Source organism: Microchirus variegatus, assembly GCF_963457635.1.
Source record: "Microchirus variegatus genome assembly, chromosome: 6".
Taxonomy (NCBI): Eukaryota; Metazoa; Chordata; class Actinopteri; order Pleuronectiformes; family Soleidae; genus Microchirus; species Microchirus variegatus.
In genome coordinates, this window is record NC_139807.1 from 26,944,139 (window position 1) to 26,961,125 (window position 16,987).

At 41.3% G+C, this 16,987-nt stretch overlaps 1 protein-coding gene across 1 annotated transcript in view; it reads left to right on the forward strand.

Annotated features, from left to right (window-relative positions):
- Positions 1-2,047: 2,047 nt before the first annotated feature.
- igdcc3 (immunoglobulin superfamily, DCC subclass, member 3) overlaps positions 2,048-16,987 on the forward strand; it is a gene marked incomplete at its 3' end in the record, with an annotated part of 83,722 nt that continues 68,782 nt past the window's right edge. Inside the window, exons 1-2 of the mRNA XM_083890655.1 lie at positions 2,048-2,136; positions 8,469-8,777. Of these exons, the coding sequence (XP_083746781.1) occupies positions 2,067-2,136; positions 8,469-8,777 (379 nt within the window). The 5' untranslated portion in view covers positions 2,048-2,066. The remainder of the gene's footprint in view (positions 2,137-8,468; positions 8,778-16,987) is intronic.

Sequence of the window (16,987 nt, forward strand, 5' to 3'; positions counted from 1 at the left end):
GACAATGGTCCCCTAAGCACCGATATGAGACACAGCGGAGCAAGAGACCCATATTGAAACAAGGTCTCTGTGCTAATTTTTCACTTTCTTATTAAAAACCTCATATATTACACATATATATAGAGATATTTACAGACCTACGGGGCTTTAATGGGGGAATTCAGGGGGGATTGGCTTCTGTGCCTCATCAGCCCCAAAACATATGGCAAAACATGGCTGCTCTTTCCCCCCACTGTTTATTCATATTCAGAGGCATTTAAAGAGTAAACATGCATTATTTAATTACCTGTTGTGATTATGGATTATTTATTTTAACTAGATATTACTTTAAATATATATATATAGTCTGTTCTGTCTGTTGGAGGACATCACCGTGGACTTATGTTGTCATTTAGTGACATTTAGCAGAATAAAAAATATAGAAAACAACAGTCAACCATATAATGCCTTAATATTTGAGTTATTGCAGGTGACAGAGGGGGGAACTATACTTGTCAAGGTGAGTTGTGCAAGGTCGGCCCAATTCATTAGGTAACTTAGCAGCTGCTGAGGGCCCTTGGAGCCACATAGGGGCCACAAAGAGTGACAGACGACGCCCACAAGAGGGCGTTTTCTCACACATTACATTATGTGAATGGTAATTATGCAAAGATGCAATATTATGTCGTCAGCTTGAGGACAAAATACTACAAAATGATGCTGATGTCAGTGTGTGAAATGATCAAATATTGATATTAGTTCCATAAATGCATCATACACATGTTTGTTTCAAAGAAAGCAGGGACAAAAAAGGATTATTGGCAGTCAAATAAATGTTTTAATTATTATTTATATAGTGCTTTTCTATATACCCAAAGTGTGTACAAATGTATTCGTTATATACACATTCTCACTGGTGGTTGTTGAATGAAGACGGAGAAAAACAGACAACATATAGAAAGTAGTTCATATAACGAGGCTGCATTTCATTGTGACAAAGTTGTAACTTGTACATTATTTTATTTTTTTTACTTCAGTTTAATACAAATAAATAAATAACACGATGTAACGTTAGATTTAGATCAAAGGTGGTGAGATAAAGTCATTGTTATGTGATGAACAAGGTTTGAGGAATGAAGGTTTTTATTTTTTGTGTTGAGTCTCTTCGTGCATTTACAGGCTCAGACACTAGGGGGAGCTCGAGTGCAGCCAGATCGCGGCTCCTTTGTTGCGAGCGCGTGTTTATCTCTGTCCTCCTTGTTTATTCGTCATCATCGTCGCACCTTGGTGCTGAGCTTCAAATCAAACTAATAATAATAAATAATAATAACAACAATAGTCAGAGCAACAATGTTCAAAATGTCATTACATCCGTTTGTTGTTGTTGTTGTTTTTATTTAACTCATAAACACCTGTCACTATAGTCACTATTTTTATTTACGGTGAGTGACTGTTGTGTGTTTTTGTTTACACATATTGTCACGTGACAGGAGCGATATTAGTTTAAAGGGCGAGTTTCAGGGGGGAAAACAACTGCACAGGTTGATCATTCATTTATTCTGAATGTGAGAAATTATGTTTTTTTTTTTTTGCTGTGTATTATTATTATTATTACACAGTAGTTCATTAATGACGGTCATTTCTCCACATGTTATTGCTTTTATGAATTATTTATCATCTCTTATTAGTGTTTATAGCGTGTATACTAACATAATTATTATAGTAAGGTTTCTTTTGTTCGAGTGTGTGTTTGTGTCAGAGAGAGAGAGGGAGAGTCCTGAGGATCCAGCAGCAGTGTGTGTGTGTGTGTGTGTGTGTGTGTGTGAGGAGGAGGAGGGCGACAGAGAAAGAGCTGGATGCTGACAGATTCCTGATAGATGGTTAAAATGGCGAGAGCGTGTTCGAGCCGCAGTGAGCCACCAAAAGTGTAACACTGTAGGTCGGAACATGTAGTAGCAGAAGCTGGATTATCTCTCTCAGTGTGTGCGTCGCTCTCTTTTTCTTTTTTTTCAATTTTTTCTCCTACTTGGTCCATTCACCTCCACTTTGTTTTTTCTGCACGTGCTGGAATATTTCAAGTGTTTTCAATGGCATCCACAAGGCGCCGTCGCCTTGTTCTTTTTTGCTTTTTGGGAATATTGCTCAATTCTTTCATGGGTAAGTGTCTTTAAAAAAAAAAAAAAAAAAGAAATTGTGCAGGGTGTTGCTGCAGGATGCGCGCGAGCTTTTGTCTTGTCAGTGTGAGCGTGGTGCATGTTGCTGTTCTACTATAGACCGGGAGCGTGTCCGGTCCTCTTGGACCTGCTCGTGCATTGTGTGCGGGATTATAAAACCCTGCAAAAAAACCACATGCATGACATTTATCAATAGGCTATTTGAAAGTTTTGCGCGTGCACTTGCAGCAGAACTCTAAAACAATGCATGTTATTGTTTGCGTGTTTGTTTGATGGTGGATGTTTTCTCCCCCCCCCCCCCCCCTGCGTGATGTCCAGGCTGCAGCCACCGCAGCCTCGTGTCATCCTGGGTCGACACTACTGCTTTTATAATAAGCCTTTGATTGGAAAACGATCAGGAAAGATGAGGTGTCTGGTGGAGGTGCTGCTCCCGGGTGCACTGAGCAAGTCACATTTTTAGTGCAAGCAGTAGAAGTAGAGTTGGGAGTTGGGAGTTGTGCATGACTAAGCCCTTGGCAGTTGAGTCTCTTATCTGAAGTGGTTTCTCCTCATGCGTGGCTGCCTGTTTTTAATCAGGTGTCCCAGGCACAGCATGGATGTAGAATTAGAGGTTTGTGACCACATTTTTTTTATTAGATAGATATGGTGCAGTGAGCAGATAAGGCTCCATAAACAGTGTAAATGTATGTTGTGACCATAGTTGTAGCTGTTATTGTACAGTATGATGGCGTGTGGCAGGAAAGTTGTGTCTGTCCCTGTAGCACAAAAAGTTGATTAAATTATCTTTAAAATGTGAGTTTGTTGGATATCTGTGCTATAAAGAAATCTGCATGACCCTGCCTAACTTTTAAAAAAAAGCAACACGCCCAGTAGATGAAGTGCGATTTCATATCTGAGGACTTGACAGTTGAGTCCTCATGGCACAGCGTCCTGTGGCAGGTTGAGATGACAGTGGCTGTGGGACTGTATGGTTATTGCCTGCTGGGGAGAATATTTGTACAGATTGAATGTCAAGACTGTCCCCTCTCCTGCTTTTTTCCAGCCATTGTTCGCGCTGATGGACAGTTTCTCTCGCCATGTGAGGCCCCCTTAATTCAAAGGCGGGGGGGGGGGGGGGGGGGGGGGAGTATTGAGTATTTGCAAAGCATAGCGCACAAGGGACCCTCTGAGGCCCCTATACTGGAACCATCAAGGCCAGTACACAGTGGTTCATAACATTTTCAGTCACACGACTGTGAACAAAAAACTTCAGAGACACACGGCTGCGTTTCCAATCTACTCATCGCATCAAAGACGCCGAGCTCTTTCAAGTGCGTGTCTGCCTCAGAGATTAGATTTGGTGAAGATAAAGGAGGCAACTTTTCTTCTTCTTCTTCTTTTTTTACATTAAGCAGCAGCTTAATACGAGAGATGATGGAAAACTTCAAGACGAACACCTGCACTAAATCTGGACTCTTACATTCTGAGGTTAAATGCAACTGAAGATGTCATCATGAGATATTCACTTGTCAGTCTTTGAGCGGATTAAATGAGTTCACTTACGTCTTTAGAGCTCAGGGAAAAATATGAGATTAAAGTCGAAGCATGGGGGAAAAAAAGATTTAGTTTCATCATAGATAGATAGATTAGACAAAGACAAATAGACAGGCTGGATATGTAATTGTATTCAAATAACTAATCTGATAGATAGATAGATAGATAGATAGATAGATAGATAGATAGATAGATAGATAGATAGATAGATAGATAGATAGATAGATAGATAGATAGATCTTTACCACACTGTGCTCGTTTTCCTCCTGATTCAGATTAGTGCTGTTTAAGAAGAACAGATGAATAGTGTGAGGGACAGCACAGCAGCGGGAGAAGAGGCTAAAAGATGTCTATGAAGTGCATGGAACTTGCTGCTCATGTGGAAAACAGCGACATGCATGATTACCTCGAAGACCCTCGCAGAAATCCTCTTGCTGTGAGGCAACAGTGCTAACCATTGCCACCCCCCCCCACCCACCACCACCCCCAAAATAGCAACAAAAACAGTAGAGCTGAAACAATAAATCGATTATTAATCGATTACTAAATTAATCGTCAACTATTTTGATAATCGATAAGCTTTTTTCGTGATTAAAACAAGATTTCTGATTGTTTCAGCTTCTTAAATGTGAATATTTTCTTCGTTTCTTTGCTCCGCATAACAAAGAAATCATTAAATACTGAATCATTTTGGTTTGTGGACAAAACAAAGACATTTCTAGGTTTGACAAACACTGATCAGCGTTTTTTTTTAACATTTTCTGACATTTTATGGACCAAACTCTAAAAATAGTGACTTTTGTGTTGTTATCGCAGCCTTTAAGCTCTTCTACATCTAAATATAAGCGACAGTGTTGGCTTCACAGAGCGACAATAATGTGATGCAGTGCAGTTGTGTCACTAACCCACTATCCTCACTTGGCTTCCTGTGTACGAGCCTGTGGTGCATGTTTGTCCTAAGCTCACTTAGCTCTGTCAGTGTCGACTACAGCTACATCTGTGTGTGTGTGTGTGTGTGTGGGGAGAGGTGTTTTCTCTCCCTCGTTGCAGCAGTAGTAAACCTTTGTGCAAGCTAACCTTATCTGACAATAGTAAGCCCGAGCGTGAGCCACACACTTGGCAACACTTTGTCTCTGGTCTCGCTCGCTAATCCCACACACGCGAGTGTGTGTGGAGGAAAAAAAAAGGGGCATGAGGATGCATGTGCCTCCTGTCTGTCTGCTTATCTAACCATGAAAATCCACGCAGATTCAAGAACATGTGTTTCTTAAGACACGCTGTGTGTAGACTGCACAGCTGCTCCGGCTCTCTCGCCACTCTCCCGCGGATGCTCAGTATTCACAGATGACCTTAAACTAAAACACACCAAGTTCAAAATCAATCAGCTATCCCTTGTCCTCTTATCTGCGTTATGATTCAGGGCTGCGTTCAAAATATTATTTTTTTTATTTGCTTTGACCTTTCTTGTTTTCAGCCTTCTGCCCACCGAGAGCTGGGAATTGATTTACCCAGCAGCAGCAGCAGCAGCAGCAGCAGCCACTTAATGTCCTTTATTCCTCAGGAAAAGCGTGTTTCAGGTAAACAGATAATAACCTGGAATCGTAAGGAAAGTAGGTACAGTATGTAGGGCAGGGGCAACAACATTATCACGATAAAAGAAAGTTTCAAATCAAACAAAGATACACTACCGTTCAAAAGTTTGGGGTCACCTATACAATTTTGATTGTGTTTTCCTTTAAAAGTCACACTTTTATTCATCAAAAGAGTTGCAAAATGAATAGAAAATATAGTCAAGACAATGTCAAGATTAGAAATAATGATTTTTGTTCAAAATAATATTTTTGCCCTTTCGTCAAAGAACCAGCAAAACTGTTTTCAGCTGTGCTAACATCATTGCACAAGGGTTTTCTAATCATCCAATAGTCTTCTAACGCCATTAACAAACACAATGTACCATCAGAACACTGGAAATGGGCCTCTATACACCTATGTACATATTCCATTAAAAACCAGACGTTTGCAGCTAGAATAGTTGTTTACCACATAAACAATGTATAGAGTGTATTTATGGTTCATTTAATGTTATATTCATAAAAAAAAAGAGAAGGACATTTCTAAGTGACCCCGAACTTCACAATGAAATGTCAGATAAATAAAGGCTGGTTCATCAGGGGAAAGAGGTGGGAGGTTTTTCAGACTGATTGAGCTGCATTTTTCCTGCTAAAGAGAAAACTGAAGGGATACAAAAACAACCTGGAACAAACAATGTGGTGAAAAATATGAAGTAATATGAAGCAAAATATGAAGTATTATTTATTCTCTATCCAAGTGAGAGCTGAGATACTGATCTGTTGTCTTGTGTTTGTCTTTCGATGTCAAACCCAAAATCTCCCAATACTTTACCTTTGTTTAATGCAGGGCTTCATAGCAGTGACTCGATTTATTTTTAGTGAATCTACACAAACGACACTTCTTTTTATGTGCTTTACATCCTTTACATCTATGAGCTATCAACGGAAGTGTGAGCGACTGTGAGGCCGTGGATGTGTTTTCTCTCCACGTGTGATCTGCGGTGGGCGGGCGCTGGTGCTGCTGCTTATGTGGCCGTGCGGCATCATTTTTGGAACAGCAGTGGGTCGACGACCACTGTCTGCCAATGAAGGGTTAAATATTTCTACCACCACCACCACCCCCTTGTTTTTCACAAGTGGTAGCACCGATGTCTCTTTGGTCCACTCCCATGGCCATTTTACTTATACTGCACTCGTTGAGTGAAAAAAAGAAGGGGGGGCGACTACGACGACACACACACACACACACACACACACACACACACACACACACACACACACACACACACACACACACACACACACACACACACACACACACACACACACACACATAAAGCAAGGATACAGAGCAACAAGAGAGGAAGAGGAAACGTTTCTTTGCATTACAGCCCCATGTGTGATCTTTGTGCACAGGAGCGCGTCAGTAAATTCCAGCTCTGCACCTTAAGGGGAAGGTTTTTTTTTTTTTTTTGGTTGGAATTTGAGGGATGTAGCCAAAGGTTCTCTGCTTTGACCCCTGTGCTTTGCCCCCTCCCCTCCCACCAGATTCCAGGGCCCGGGGCAGAGGCTGGTAGTGCTTAGTCCATCAGCAGCTGAAACACGATACCGAGAGAGAGCCCACTAAGCTCCTCTTTTATAGTACAGAGTCAGGTCAGGCTGTTTACGTCCTTTATTTATTGTTCTTTCCTCTTTCCTCCTCGTTTACCCCCAGAAACCACAACTACAGAAAATCCCGAGATTATCCAGTGACTTTCATCACTACATCAGAAAAAAAATGCAGCTGATCTGCCGAACTTTATACTCCGTAAAGTAAACTGCGTAAAGTGCTCTACTGCGTAGGTTACGGAGAGCCTGTCGTAGAGCCTCTGCATCGTCTCCGGCTGCACAAAATATTTTTTAAGTGTCCGTCACTCCGTCAAGGGACAACGGAGACGGCAAGGGCTGCGATTGGTCCTCAGGACAGGCCGAGCTAACGATGCTCTGTGCCGGCGCACAGTGCGCACCGAGCGTCCACAGAGGCGGAGCTGATCACCGCCGACAACGTCGCTGCCAAACTATAAATACGTCATATCTTAATACACAAACCACATGTTTAGACTCTAAATGGCAAATTTCTCGCCTCAAATTATCTTCAAACTGCGTTCCGTGACACAGAAAAGTGAGAAACGGCCACCGTTTCAACAACAACAGTCTTTCTCTCTCGGATGCCATTGCTGTACACTGTAGCCAAAAAAAGCACAACAAACTTGGGTAGCGACCCCTACTGATCGGGGCGGGAAATTGCATCGCATATTCGTCACCACGACGGAGAAGTATGAAGGCTCGAGGGGTCTCCGTGGTTACGCAGTCGGATAACGCATTACGCAGTCGGAGAAGTAGAATATCCTTTTCTGTTGATGGGTGGACAAAAAGGGCACAGTGGAAAAAGTGTCACTGCATGTGCAATACAAGGCTGTGTGCGTGTGTGTGTGTGTGTGTCTTTCTATGCTTGTGTGGACCATCGCCTGGAAAAACACATTTTTTTGTGAGGATATTTTTCCTTGTGAGGGCATTATGCCCGGTCCCAACAAGGAAATGTGGTAAAGACGTGTGTGTGTGTGTGTGTGTGTGTGTGTGTGTGTCTGTGTCTGTGTGTCTGTGCAGGAGAACACACTCAGGATACATTCAATCTATAGCCAATGAATTTCTCTTTGACTGTAGCCCGGAGGGAGCTCCGCCGAGGCTTTTGATTCATGAGCTGCGAGGCCTCGGTTGAGCTGCTTACTGCGATGTGACATTAGCAGCAGTCACTTCTGTTTGTTTAGGCACCAGGGTTCCTATAAAACAAAGTATTACTGCCTTACACACACTCTCTCTCTCTCTCTCTCTCTCTTTTGCCCCTGGATAGTAAAAAGGAATTAGCTGATGAGCGAACGCAGCCGCAATAAACCGATATATCAGGGTGTACGAAATAAATAAGCACTTTGAGTTGATTGGTTCTGGACTTTCCGTGTGTTCTGAAATGTCTCCAATGAACCTGTTTTGAACCACCGTCATAATTTGCCAATGGCACACGCAGAAATGTCAATTACAGTGACGTTCCATGTTGCAGCTGAATATCCCTCACCCCCTGAAACACTAGCATTAGACCATATGTAATAATAACATTATAATAACAACGTTTATGTTCAGAATCCGTTCATCGTGTTGTTTGTGTGACTATCTTCAGGTGTGACCTGCGAGGCCGAGCTCTCCTTCACGCTGGAGCCCAGCGACGTCACGGCGGTGCAGGAGCAGCCGCTCATGCTCCACTGTCAGGTGAACGGCATCCCCCCCATCACCATGCAGTGGCGACACAACGGCCTCTCGCTCTTAACTCAGGACCGGCATCACACCACCTTCATCAACGGCTCGCTGCTGATCGGCCACTTCCAGAAGACCAAAGCCGACGGCTCGTCGGACGAAGGCGACTACGAGTGCATCGCCGAGAATTCCTTCGGGCTGGTGGTGAGCCGTAAAGCCCGGATTCAGGCTGCAAGTAAGTCACTCCTCTTTGGTTCCTTTTTTCGGGCTTTCATATTTCGTCAAACAGTCACGGTTTAAAATGTGTGTTTGGATTTATCTTATTTTGACATCAAAAGTTTGGGCTCACCTATACAATTTGTTTGTGTTTTCCATTAAAAGTCACATTTTTATTCAAAAAGAGTCGCAAAATGAATAGAAAATATAGTCAAGACACTGACAAGATTAGAAATGATAATGATTTTTATTCAAAATCATTTTGCCCTTTCGTCAAAGAACCAGGAAAACTGTTTTCAGCTGTGCTAACATCATTGCACAAGGGTTTTCAAGGGTTTTCTCATCATCCAATAGCCTTCAATGTACCATTAGAACACTGGAAATGGGCCTCTATACACCTATGTACATATTCCATTAAAAACAATGTATAGAGTGTATTTCTGATTCATTTAATGTTATATTAATTTTCCTTCAAAACTAAGGACATTTCTAAGTGACCACCGTCCACCGTGTGTTGTTGTTGGATCTACGTAGCCCTCAGTTAGCATCAAAAGTCACAAGATGTTCACTTTGTCCATCTTATCGTCAATGTCTGCTAAATTGAACTTCAACTTCATTTTTTTACTCACCAGACCTTTAATATTTCAATTAGCCATGAACTGTGTCCTCTACAAATGTAAATATTACTAAAATACACTTTACAAAACATGCACAATTCAACTGTTGCCTTCAGTAATTGCTTTGCCTCAGTGCAAGTAAACGTGCTTAATATCCCTGAGTGTGCAGCCAGATGAATATTTGAATATCTGCCTTTGTATTAAATGAACTCTCTGATGCTCATGGACAGTGCTGCTTAGAAATTCAAGCCTTTCGAGTTTAGCATGAACAAGTGTTCACGCTGGGAGTCTCCGCTTTGTAGCAGCGCAATAAGCTTGAATTTTGTTTAGCTTTTGTGGTAAAAGCATGGAGATAAATCGTCTGTAGTTAAAGCAAAACATATCTTTAAAGTCAGCTCATTAGTTGAAAGGTTCCCACTCTTGTTGTTATGGTTGATTTGCACAACATTTTTATTATCATATAATTGAAATTCATCGCTTCTCTTTGTTTCCCCCCACCCCTCAAATGTTAAACTGCAGTGCGTAACTTTTGGTGAAGGCTTTGTGAAGCAATACTATAAGACACGATAGAGGGAGCGTTTGTGTGTATACAGCAGCAGTGCAGGGGCGGGTGGGGGCACGAGGCATTTCTCTTATCAAACTGCTAAACAACTGGGTTTTTCTGAGCAGTAGAATTCCCTTCTAAAGATTTTCTTGGGCACTCTGTCTTTTCAGTCTTACTCCAGCCTGTTAATAATCATCTAACTTTACCTCTGTCCATTATAAATAAGCTCAATTATCTCAAATTGATTTAAATTTTCTTGCTGTAAGAAAAATAATCTGTCATTAGAGTAAGGGAATTTTGCTCAGCCACTTTCAGACAGTTATGTTCCTTAAAGCCGACCTAGACCGGACCTAGTGTTTCACGAGCGACAGTGTCTTCTGACTCTGGGTCTGACTCCGGGTCAAAGTCATAAAAGGGACTGCGGCGGGAAGTCGTGAAGAAGCTATTTTTAAACATTGTTAAAACAATGTTTTGATAATGAGGAGCAGTGCATCCACTGTTCCAGAGGGGGGAGCTGTGCTTCTGAGAGTGGGTGTGCTGACTATGTCACTTCCGGGTACTGGCCAATCACAAGACAGTTGGGAAGGCTCTATGCTGTCTGGCCAATCACAACACAGTCTGTCTTCTGGGGGTGAGATTTATGTCTGAAATATCGCGGCTCAGCACATCGTCAGAAAAGAAGGATTTCTATCGGCTCGTTTACAGCAACTAGGAGGTTTTTGACCATAAAAACAAGTTAATGTATGTAAGTAGACCTCCATAACTTACATATATGTGCAACAGGACCACTCTGTGTGAGCTTTAAAACAAGGAAATTAGACAAAACTGTCCAAAACGTTGTACTTAACACAAGCGAGGCAATTCTATCATGTAAGAAATGTTTACAGTGATGGTCAATGATCCATGATGGTGAATTTTACGTCTGTATTTAACAGGATTATTATTTTTTTTAAGTCACGTCTTGCTGATATAATCGCACGCTGAAAATCTTGAATGTGCACATTCCTGTGCCGACAGTGACTTCAGTTATATTCTGCTACTCCACACTGTGCTGAGTTGTGACTTCTCTCTTTTTTTTGAAGCATATTCTTAAACACAGAGATGGACAAAGGCTGACAGAAGCCTGTTGATTCCCGGGCTCTGTGTAGACAGCACACTGCTGTGCTGTTGTGGCCGATACAGCTTTTCCACTCAGTGGGATAGGGAGGTGAGGGTAAATGTGTAAATGTCTCACTGGCTCAGGGCTAAAGTCACTTCATCTCTGTGCGCCTGGAGCTGCTGACAAAAACATGCAACCTTTTTTAAAGCCTCACCAAAGACCTATTCTTTCCAAAGGTCAGCTTTTCACCGCAATTTCACCATTTTCTTTGATTCCGCGCCATAGAGAAATGTGACACCCCCCAATTTGTTCTCTATTTCATGCAGTTGTTTTAAGATTGGACAAAACAAAGTCATTATATGAACTGTGCGCAGAGTCAACCGTGATGATATATGCTATATCTGGCACTGGATTACGGAAGTGTATTGCATTCACTTGAAAAAAACAAAAAAAACCTCCTGTTTTCTCAGTAATTAATTTTCGGTTTGATTTTTTTTTAATATTTATTTTTCAGTTTTTCTGACTAATATTTTTTTCCCTGTTTTTCTGTCCAATTTTTTTCCTGATTTTCTGAGTAATTATTTTCCTGTTTTTCTGAGTCATTTTTTTAATGAATTATCGAGAACTCTCGCTATGGTACATACGCCGCCGAAGGCGATTCCCGGCGCCTCAGCTGCACACCGTGTGGATCCAATATTTTCAGCAGTCTCCTGATTGTCTCTTGAGTCACCACGTAGCCAGCCTGAATGCATTTCAAATGCATCATCTTGTATCCATGGAGCATGTCATATCTGTCCAACTGATCCTAGAGAAAAATTGCTATGTCGAGCAGATCTGAATGAGCTTTCCTTCTGAACAACCGCAAAGTCCTCAGGTGCCTGCGTAAAGTCGACAAACTAATGATAATACCATCTATCTGACTTAAAGACAGGACTATCTCCCAGTGTCTTAAACCCAGATCAAAGTAAAACTTGATTAAACTAAACAAGCCGTCCATGTTGTTATAAAGCGAACTCTCAATAAAGGAGTGAATGTGTTTATTATTTCAAATGCTCTCTAAACTAAAAAAAAAAATAGTCAGAAAAACAGAAAAAAATGTTTTAAAAAAATCAAACCCAAAATTAATTACTGAGAAAAACAGGAGTTTTTTTTTTTTTCCAGTGAATGCAATACGCTTCCGTACTGGATAACCGGGATCTGGGTGTTTCTTGAAAGCATTCAGACTGAAAATAAGTTTAATCACCTGATTTCTTTAAAAAGGTTTGCTTTAAATCTCATCGTAACATTATATCATGCTCTATACTGTATATAGTTTATAGATATAATGAATGAATGTGACATTTTTTATCCACGTAGAGTTTGCATGAAAAATAATTGTAGAGCAATTGTGTTGATAAAAACCTATTGAAAGTGCTTTAATTCCAGTGAATGAATGTGACCTTGGCTGTCAGCACACCTTTTTGTTCAGTTTTGAAATTCATGAATTCATTCATGTTAATTTCTCTTTTTGGGCTTTTTTTTGCTCTCCTTCAGACTTTTCCAGCTTTTCTTCTTTCACTGTATTGATACAGTGCGTACAGGGTGAAGTGACTCTTAACTTATGACCAATTTTCAGTTGGGTTAAGCTTTTTTTTTTTTTTTTTTTTGCAAAGTATTTAATATGTAATGGGCTCTTATACCTCTGTAGCAGCAAGGACACAACTGTGAAAACAGTCCTCCAGAGACCCTTCAAAGGGACTTGAAGGGATGAAAGTGGAACTCACTGTAAAAAAAACGTGTCAATGTTACCCATCATTACCTTGTCGTATAAGCTTCTCCGTGTTGTTAGGATAATGTAATGTTGGTATATAAGTCAGTGTGCTTCTGCACCAGTGTTGCAGGAAAAGAAAAGGTTTAAGGTTAGGGCTGCGTTTCCTGTTGTTGTTCATTCCTAAAAATCACCCAAACCTTCCATCCTCGCTCAGCTTCTCATCATCTGCACTTGTTGAGCGAGCGTCATACAGTATAACGGGTTAGGGTTAGGGTTAACATTATGCATATCATTTAGAGTGCAAATCTGTCCTTCTTTATTATTTAGTCTTCAAATTAGCTGTTCATTTAACCACATAATTAGGCTAATTATGAAATTGATTAATGTCTAAATCATTTTAGTCATCAAATGAACACTTTATGGTAATTTATGGCAATAACAAAATCAGTAAATGAGTAATTTAAATAAGCTAATTTAACCTTAATTAAAAGAAAAAGGAAAGTTCAATCTAAGGAGACTAATATTTTGGTTTGCCGAGTGCTTAAAGTGGACCTAGACCGGAAGTTCCAATTAACGCTGTTTTTTAGTGTGTATCTGCATCATTACCTTGTTTAAGAAGCTCTGAAGGTTCGAAACAAACAGTTCAGCCACTGCTGAGAACGCTGTGTTTTATTGTTATCTCGGGCTCAGAGAGATCTCTGAAAAAACCCGGTCCGGTTACGTAAACACCGGTTCTCCTGAACAACAGATCGTCCTGCTCCGGGCACTAGTCCGGGCACATCCGGTTGCGTACATTGAACCGCAGAAGAAGAATAACGTCCGTTGTGGAGGTGTTTCACGAGCGACAGTGTCTTCTGACTCTGGGTCCGACTCCGGGTCAAAGTCATAAAAGGGACTTCGGCGGGGAGTCGAAGAAGTAGTGTAGCAGTGCATCCACCGTTCCAGAGGGGGGAGCTGTGCTCTGAGAGCGGGTGTACTTCCGGGTACTGGCCAATCACATGACTCTGTCTTCTGGGTGAAAGAGTTGAGTCTCAAATCTCGCGGCTGGAAAACACTGTCAGAAAAGAGGATTTCTATCGGCTCGTTTACAGCAACTAGGAGGTTTTTGACCATAAAAACTAGTTAATATATGTAAGTAGACCTCCATTCCTAACATATATGTGCAACAGGACCACTCTATGTGAGCTTTAACACCTACTCACATCTTTTAGAAGCAGCCAAACTATATTTATCCAGTATTTACAATGCATTTTAAGACCTGGCTAACACTGTCCACTGTTGCCAAACAGCATCAGAGAAACACTTAACATTTTTGCCTGTTTTGTACGGGAGTGGAGTCGACCTGTGAGGATAACTCAGCACCCGAATGACTCACTTTGAAGGATTGTTTCCATGCTTTAAACGTCCAGTGTGTAACTTCCAGCAAGGTTTGTTGGCAGAAACTGGATTATACAATCCAGAGGTGGTGAAATTGTTTTTGTTTTTTGTAGCCTTAGAATAATTCTTATGTGAACTTCAGACAAAGGCCTCGCTTTATGGAGACCACCATCCTGCTCTGTCATGTTTCTGCAGCAGTTTGAGCAGACTAACCAGCCACAGGGTGTGATTCACCTTTTACTACGGAATCTGAACAACAACCTCCTCTCTGGTATACAAAGACCAATTTACACTACTGTTCAAAAGTTTGGGGTCACTTAGAAATATCCAAATTTTTGAAGGAAAAGCACTTTTTTTCAATGAATATAACATTAAATGAATCATAAATACACTCTATACATTGTTAATTTGGTAAACGACTATTCTAGCTGCAAATGCTGTTTTTTAATGGAATATGTACATATGTGTATAGAGGCCCATTTCCAGTGTTCTAATGGTACATTGTGTTTGCTAATCGCGTTAGAAGGCTATTCGATGATTAGAAAACCCTTGAAAACCCTTGTGCAATGATGTTTTGCTGGTTCTTTGACGAAAGGGCAAAATAATTATTTTGAATAAAAATCACCATTTCTAATCTTGTCAATGTCTTGACTATATTTTCTATCCATTTTGCAACTCTTTTGATGAATAAAAGTGTGACTTTTAATGGAAAACACAACGGTATTGTAGTAAATGAACCAACTAATGAGATCTGCATGAATTGATCCACTGTTGTGTCTTTTCATTTGTGTTTTTTTGTCTCTAAACAAGCAAACTCTTGCCTTGACAAAGCTCAACGACTTGTGTTTGTTTTCTCTTCCTGGTGCAAGTGTTGGTTAATGCTGACGCCGTCTTTGTGTTTTCTGAGGTAATTTGCCGTGTTGGCACTGCTCACAACAGAACTCTGACTTGCACCACTGTGATGGTATAGACGGTGTGCGATTACCGAAGCCTCTTAATCACCCCTCTCCGTGGATAAAGCCTCCATCTTAGCCTCAACGCCACCTCGCTCCATAAATTTCACTTTTTATATGCTTGACAACCATTTGTGTGAAGTCACTGTTGGGGGGCTGGTGTAGCACGGACTCCCCATAGCCTCTCTAAATCGGCAGTTGGTCCGGGAAAGCCTTTTTTCCTCCAAAATGTTATTTCTTCGATGGTCTCGATCTTTCCTTGGTTTCTCTAGGACCTCCTCATTAGCTTAGGCTCAGGAAGCTTTTCATCATTCGGATGAATGACAAGCCTGATACAGTGGACACAGCCGCTGGTCCCGCCCCTCCCCCCACTGCACGCCCCGCGTCACCAGGCAACACACAACAAAAGGCCCCTGTTACAAAATAGCTTTTAGGATCAATTGGAATGACTTGCTTTTGTCTGTTCGTCTGGGATTAAACAGGAACAGAGTTGAGTCTTATTTAGAGAATAATTCATATTTCACCCCCCTTCCCAAACCCATGTATGTATATGAGAGATTGTAATTGACCTCAGGGTCTATTGGAATAGATTTGCAAACCCAATACTCACCAATGTGGTGAGCCGTGTCGCTTCACAGCAGCATCACCGGTATGAAATTCCAGTTTGACCGACGGTCTTTTTCTGTGAGGTTTTATCTGTGTGTGTGTGTGTGTGTGTGTTCTCTTTGGGTTCTCCATCTTCCCTCTACAGTCCAAACACATACAGATTGGGGTAAGGTTAACTGGAGACGCTACTCAGAATAAACTGATGGTATATGTGATTGTTTTCATCCACATGACTTAGTTTTTATTTAAAAAAAAAAAAAACACTGAGATTCTGCTTCGGATGCAACTGCTGTTCAGACTACAGTGGCGTTGAACTGATTCATATTCTGCAAAATCAAATAATTGTATTACTTATATTTGGGACTCTGGAGGCCCTATGAATAAGTGTGAAAAAAGATGACTCGCTCATGTTTTTATGGTCCTCCTCAGTCTAAGTAAGTGAGTAGTAAAGCCCAATTTATACTCCTGCGTAAAGTGCTCTGCGTAGGTTACGCAGAGCACTCTGTGTCATCTCCGACTGCACAAAATATTTTTTAAGTGTCCGTCACTCCGTCAAGGGACAACGGAGACGGCAAGAGCTGCGATTGGTCCTCAGGACAGGCCGAGCGAAGCTGCTCTGTGCCGGCTCACAGTGCGCACCGAGCGTCAACAGACTCCGTGTCTGGATAACGCATTATGCAGTCGGAGAAGTATAATGTGGCCTTAAGTAGGAGATAAAACACGCGATGTTGACTTCTGCACTCACTGCTACGTCACAATGAGACATTCCTTGAATTGTCGTCTCTCGGAGCTCCACTTTGTCCCCAAAAAACACGAGAGCGAAAGTTTGTGAAGTTATTCTTGGCTGTGCACAGTGCAGCACAGAGTTCTACACAAACTTCCAGCCTCAGAGGATTTACATTTTACATATGACGGCAATGTGCCGGCTAGAGTCGGCAAATGATGGCTTTTCCAAATGCTAACTGCTGTTAGCTGCCAGAGCCTCAGTGACGCTGACATAGTTTCCCGTGAGATTCTGGAGAGAGAATCTGATTCCTGTTAACGCTGACATTGTACCAGAAAGGTCTAGTGATATTTTTTAGGTGAATTGGTATTGATCAGTGTTATAAAAGTGTCGATAGAGAGCCCCCCCTTGCTGCCTGATGAAAACATTCACCTTAATGCTAAAATTGTGTTGTTATAGGTTTCTGCATGAGGCTTTAATGTAATAAACGAACCCATGGGGGCTCTTAAGGATGAAAATAAAGCAGTAGACGTATGAGGATGCTGTAAAAAATGTTGGA